We start from the raw sequence: 6,253 nt of genomic DNA on the forward strand, positions 1-6,253 counted from the left end.
CTTTATTCAGAAATATTACAAAATAAAAATAATTACATACAAGAAAAGAAAACCATTCGTTGACTGTAAGTCCTTATTCAATACAGTTATTAACAATAAAATTTTTCGTTGACTCTCTGTTCATTTACAAATGAAAGATGTTTACAGTAAATCATGCGTTTATTCTCAACCCTTGGTCAAGAGTTAAAACTGATTTACAATCAAATTTTTCAACAATAAAGGCAGGCAATGGCTCTAATACTTTCCCAAATTAACAAATTCCACCCACTCCTTGGGCACCATGTTGATTATCTGTCCACACCGCTGATGAGGGTAGGTCTCCTCCCCACCCAACCTCTCCCCCTCCTACGGGTGATGAACGTTAAACTGTGGTCCTTCCCCACCGGGCCTTCGCGGTGGCCGCACCAAGTTTGAGTGCATCCCTCAGAACGTACTCCTGCAGACGAGAGTGTGCCTGTCGGCAGCATTGAATCACGGACATCTCCATCTTCTGGCAGACCATCAAGTTTCGGGCCGACCAAAGAGCGTCTTTCACCGAATTGATGATCTGCCAGCAGCACCGGATGTTTGTCTCCGTGTGCGTCCCCGGGAACAGCCCGTAGATCAGAGAGTCCTCGGTAACGCAGCTGCTGGGCATGCATCTTAGTACTGTCCCTTCCATTCTCTTCCACACCTTCTTTGCGAACCCACAGTGTGCAAAGAGGTGAGCCCCCGACTCCACCCCATTACAGTCCTCCCTTGGGCAACGGGGTGTGGAGGAACCGTTCCGGGCGTACAGGAGGGATCTGACTGGGAGGGCCCCTCTCGCCGCCAGCCAGGCTAGGTCTTTGTGCCTGTTGGTGAGATCTGGCGATGAGGCATTTTGCCAGATGAACTGGACAGTCTGCTCCGGGAACCACCCCACTGTGTCCATCACGTCCTTCTCCTGCAGTGCCTGCAGGACATTACGTGCCGACCACTGTCTAATGGCCCTGTGGTCAAATGCGTTGGTCTTGAAGAATTTTTCTACGAAGGACAGGTAAGGGGGCAACGACCAGCTGACAGGGGTGTTGCGCGGTAAAGGGGCCAGACCCATCCTTCGTAGCCAGGGCGACAGGTAAAACCTAGGCACATAGTAGTACTTTGTGCCCACGTATCTGGGATCCACGCACAACTTGATGCAGCCACACACGAAGCTGGCCATCAGGGTGAGGGCGACATTGGGGACGTTCTTGCCCCCATTGTCCAGGGACTTGTGCATGGCGGTCCGTCTCACCCGCTTCATCTTGGATCCCCAGACGAATCTGAAGACAGCCCGGGTGATTTCCGAGCTGTAGGAGCGGGGGACGGGCCAGACCTGCGCCAAGTACAGCAGCCCTGAGAGCACCTCACACCTGATGACCAGGTTCTTGCCCGTTATCGACAGGGAGCGCCCTCCCCACAGTCCCAGTTTCTGTTTCACCTTGGCAGTCCGCTCCCGCCAGTTCTTGTTGCACGCCTCGGCCCCTCCGAACCAGATCCCCAACACCTTCATGTGGTCAGACCTGATGGTGAAGGGGACGCTGGATCGGTCGTGCCAGTTGCCGAAGAGCATGGCTTCGCTCTTTGTGCGGTTGACCCAGGCCCCGGCGTTAGCTCGAACTGTTCGCAGGTGCCAATCAACCTGCGAACTGACCTCGGATCAGAGCAGAAGACGGTGACGTCGTCCATGTACAGGGAGGTTTTCACTTGGGTCCCTCCACTGCCTGGCAGCGTCACCCCTCTTATGCCCTCATCCCTCCTGATGGCCTCGGCAAAGGACTCTATACAGCACACAAACAAGACAGGGGAGAGAGGACTGCCCTGCCTGACTCCAGACCTGATGGGGAAGCTGTCTGTTTCCCACCCGTTGACCTGGACTGCGCTACGGATGTCCGTGTAGAGCAGTCTAATCCAATTCCGGATTCCCTCCCCAAATCCCATTTTGGAGAGCACGTCCGCCATGTACGTGTGCGATATCCTGTCGAAGGCTTTCTCCTGGTCCAAGCTGACCAGGCAGGCGTCCACCCCACTGTCCTGCACGTAGGCGATGGTGTCCCTCAGCAGCGCGAGGCTGTCTGAGATCTTCCTGCCCGGCACAGCACAGGTTTGGTCCGGGTGGATCACCTGTCCCAGAGCAGACCTGACCCTGTTGGCGATAGCCTTGGACAGGATCTTGTAATCGACGTTCAGGAGAGAGATGGGTCTCCAATTCCTAATGTCCTCCCTTTCCCCCTTCTGCTTGTAGATGAGGGTGATGATGCCCTTCCTCATGGACTCAGACATGCTACCCGCCAGAAGCATAGCGTTGTACACTTCCAGCAGGTCTGGGCCCATCCAGTTCCACAGAGCCGAGTACAACTCAGCCGGTAAGCCGTCGCTTCCGGGAGTCTTACCCGACCCAAAGGAACGGATGGAGCCTGTCAGCTCGTCCAGGGTCAGTGGCTGATCCGGACTCTCCCGCTTGCCGTCGTCTGAGACCTGCGTGATAGACGACAGGAAGTTGCGGGAGGCTGTGGATTCTGTGGCCTTTTCGTTGTACAGACCGGCATAGAAGGACTTGCAGATCCTCAGTCTGTCGGTCTGCGAGGACGCGACTGAGCCGTCCTCTTCCTTAAGGTTGTGGATGACAGAGTGCTCCTTTTGGAAGAAGAAGCGTGAGCACGTCTCGTCCTGCTCCACAGTTTGGACCCTTGATCGGAAGATGATCTCGGAGAATTCGGCGGCGAGGTGCTGGGCTTGCCGGCCCTTCACCTCTGGCAATTCCTCCCCGACATCCACCCCCTTTGACTGCGGAAGGAGAAGTTGCTGCAACTCTGTCTGGAGTTCACGCAGTTCCCTCTGCTCCTGCCTTGCCTTCTGGATACCTTTGGGGATGAAGAACCTCCTGATGTTCTCCTTGGTGGCTTCCCACCAGCGAACCGGGGAGTCAAAGAGGGCTTTCAAGGTTCTCCAACCTGTGTACTCTCTCTAGTTCCCCGATGTTCTCTGGGGTCAGCAGCATTTCGTTCAGTTTCCAAGTCCCCCTGCCTGCCTCCTGGTCCTCCTGCAAGAGACAGGTGGCTCTCAGAAGGCAGTGGTCAGAGAAGAACACCGGCGTGAAGTCGGTGGACCTGACTGTGAGGGACTCCGACAGGAAGAGGAAGTCGATCTGGGAGCGGGCTGAGCTGTCCGATCGTGTCCAGGTGGCTTGTGGCTGTGCTCCACCTGTGGGGGTGCCACAGGCGTCGCGCAGCTTGGCTGTCTTTACTATTTCCCTCAGGAGTCTAGAGGTACTGTCCAGCCTGCCGTTGGCACTGCCGGGTCTTCCGGCCGCATCAATGGTGCAGTTGAAGTCTGCGGCCAGAACGACCGGCTGGGACGTCACCAGCAGCTGTGGGAGCTGCTGGAAGACGGCCAGCCGCTCACTCCGCACGGGGGAGGCGTACACGTTGACCAGCCGGAGCGGAGTGCCCCGGTATTTGACGTCTGCTACCAGGAGGCGCCCCGCAACCACCTCTTTAAATTGGGTGATTGAGAAGTTGCCTCCCCGCAGCAGAATCCCCAGGCCAGAAGCGCGACTATTGTTGCCCCCCGACCACACCGACAAACCCTGGGACCACCACCGTGACCACCGTCGATAACTCCTGAGGTGCGGCAGACCGCACTCCTGCAGGAAGGTCACGTCGGCGTTCACGGTGTTCAAGTACCGAAGCGCGCTGACGCAACGCCCAGTGCTCCTCACACTGCGGACGTTTAAGGGCGCCAGTTTAAGGTCTATCACCTTTTTATAGATCCTCGTTCTCTTCTTCCCCGTCTGGAGGCCTCATACCCACAGTCTTGGTGAAGTCTTCCACCTGCTGAGGGTTCAGGTACTGCTGGTACTCCCTGCCAGGGAGGGGCGCCACCGGTTCGGCACCAAATGGAACCTCCGGGGGCGCCCCTCCATCTGGCTGCAGACCACCAGAAGTATTACTGCTCCCGGATTCCCGGAGCTGAGAGACTCTGCTGATCCCCCCATCCTGCGACTGGGGGGTTGCGAGCAGACCTTCACTCTTCCCCTGACTCTCCTCTGCCCGATTAACCCGCCTCTTCCTCTGTCGAGGTTTCTGGCCACCCCCACCGCCCTCCTCCTTCGAGGAAGACAGGTGCTCAGAGGACGAGTGATGCTCAACCTCTCTCTTTTTAGAGCTCTCCAATTTCTCCGCCCTTTGTCTTTTTGGCGGCATCTTTAGGGTCTTTTTCCGTTTCGTGACCACCCTCCACTTTTCCTCTTCCCCCTCGGCCCTCCCCTCTTCCATTGACTCCTCCTCATCAAGCGGGGGGTCTTGGGTGCCCTGCAAGGTGGAGGGGGAGCTCAAGGTGTGCTCTTGTCCCTCCATCGGAACCTGCGTCTCCTCTACAGAGATGGCGGGGACCTCCACTCCAGCTGGGGCTATCCCGATGTCATCACTACCCCTGGCCACCTGTACATAGGAGCCCACCCTTTTCGGACAGGTCCTATAAAGGTGGACCGCCTGCCCACAGAGGTTGCAGGATTTGGCCTCCGTGCAGTCTTTTGTAAGGTGACCCTCCACCTTGCAGTTTCTGCACACCACAGCCTTACACTGGGCCGCGATGTGCCCTGCCTTGCCGCAGTTTCGGCACAGTTTCGGTTGTCCGGCATAAACCAGGTATCCCCGGTTCCCTCCGATCGCAAAGACTGAGGGTGGGTGGATGACATAGCCATTGGTGTCGGTCCTTAACTTAACCCTGACCTGCCGTTTAGATGTCCAAACCCCCAGAATGTCGTCAACGTCCTCACACCCCCACACTCTCTCTACATAACGTGCTAGGAAAGTGAGAACGTCGACGACAGGTACATAGGGATCAAACATGTGTACCGTAACTGTTCTCTCCTGCGACCCCTCGGCAAAGAGAAGTTGCACTTTAAATAGCGACAGCGGCGCCTCGCTCCCCTTCTCGGATAAGCACTGGCGCATTTTCCGCCACCCCTCGGCACGCCAGAAGGTGACAGCATAGTAACTCGGGAAATCCTGCACACAGTACAGATCATCTACCTTAAAGCCGCAGCAGTCGAAAAGCACCTTACGAATGAAGGTAATCCGATTGAAGCCGTTGCCATCCTTCAGATCCTTGACAGTCATTCGCACAGTGTTCTTGATACCAGCTCCACGAGCGGAAGGGCTTGTCTCCCCCGACTTCCTTCTCGGTGCGCTGGACTCCCCAGCTCTCTTCTCCGATTCGATGGTCTCCGCAGCTCTCTTCCCCGAATCGCTGCTCTTCCTCGTACCACTGGTCTCCCCAGCTCTCTTCGTCGATTCGCTGCTCTCCGCAGCTCTCTTCCCCGAATCGGGGTTCTCCTCAGCTCTTTCCCCGGAATCGGGGTTCTTTTCAGCTCTTTTCCCCGAATCGGGGTTCTTTTCAGCTCTTTTCCCCGAATCGGGGTTCTTTTCAGCTCTTTTCCCCGAATCGGGGTTCTTTTCAGCTCTTTTCCCGGAATCGGGGTTCTTTTCAGCTCTCTTCCCCGATTCACTGGTCTCCGCAACTCTCTGCACTGATTGGCTGGACTTTCCAGCCGTCTTCTTCGCTACTACTCCGGATTCTTCAGTCTGCACCATTGAGGCTGTACCTCAATGAGCAACCCACCAATTTAACCCCAGCCTAATCACAGGGCAGTTTAGAATGACCGATTAACCTACTAATCAGTACACCTTTGGGTTGTGGGAGGAAACCTGTGAGGTATATGGGGAGAATGTACAGACTCCCCACAGAGCACCAGAAATGAATTCTGGAAAGCCCCAAGCTGCACTTTAAATAGCCAGAATAATGTCAGATAGATTTAGAATATTTTGCCCCATCAACTGAGACTGAGAAATGTTGAGAAACCTTTTAGTACATCTTTAGTTACATATTTCCATTAGCCAGTAGGAAAAGCGAAACTGCATGCAGCTTTAAATAAAATTGAAGGGGTCAACGGAAAACTGATTTGTTAGCACTGATTAAAAATTTAGAACCACTGTGACAATCGTTGGTGAAACAGGTGCGTACTTGTAGAGCAATAGTAAAATATAATTCCCTTAGATGGCAAGTGAACAATATTGAAGGGATCTTGGAGTTGGAGTCCATAGGACACTCAAAAGCTGCTACGCAGGTTGACTCTGTGGTTAAGAAGGCATATGGTGTATTGGCCTTCATCAATCAAGGGATTGATCAAGGCCAAGAGGTAATGTTGCAGCTCTATAGGACCCTGCTCAGACCCCACTTGGAGTACTGT

At 54.9% G+C, this 6,253-nt stretch overlaps 1 protein-coding gene across 1 annotated transcript in view; it reads right to left on the reverse strand.

Moving 5' to 3' along the window:
* Nucleotides 1–1,536, reverse strand: part of LOC134340861 (uncharacterized) — an 18,216-nt gene extending 16,680 nt beyond the window's left edge. The window contains exon 1 of the mRNA XM_063038434.1: nucleotides 623–1,536. Coding sequence (XP_062894504.1) covers nucleotides 623–1,513 — 891 coding nt within the window. The 5' untranslated portion in view covers nucleotides 1,514–1,536. The remainder of the gene's footprint in view (nucleotides 1–622) is intronic.
* Between the last annotated feature and the right edge of the window lie 4,717 nt (nucleotides 1,537–6,253).

Source organism: Mobula hypostoma, chromosome X2 (genome assembly GCF_963921235.1).
Source record: "Mobula hypostoma chromosome X2, sMobHyp1.1, whole genome shotgun sequence".
Lineage (NCBI taxonomy): Eukaryota > Metazoa > Chordata > Chondrichthyes > Myliobatiformes > Myliobatidae > Mobula > Mobula hypostoma.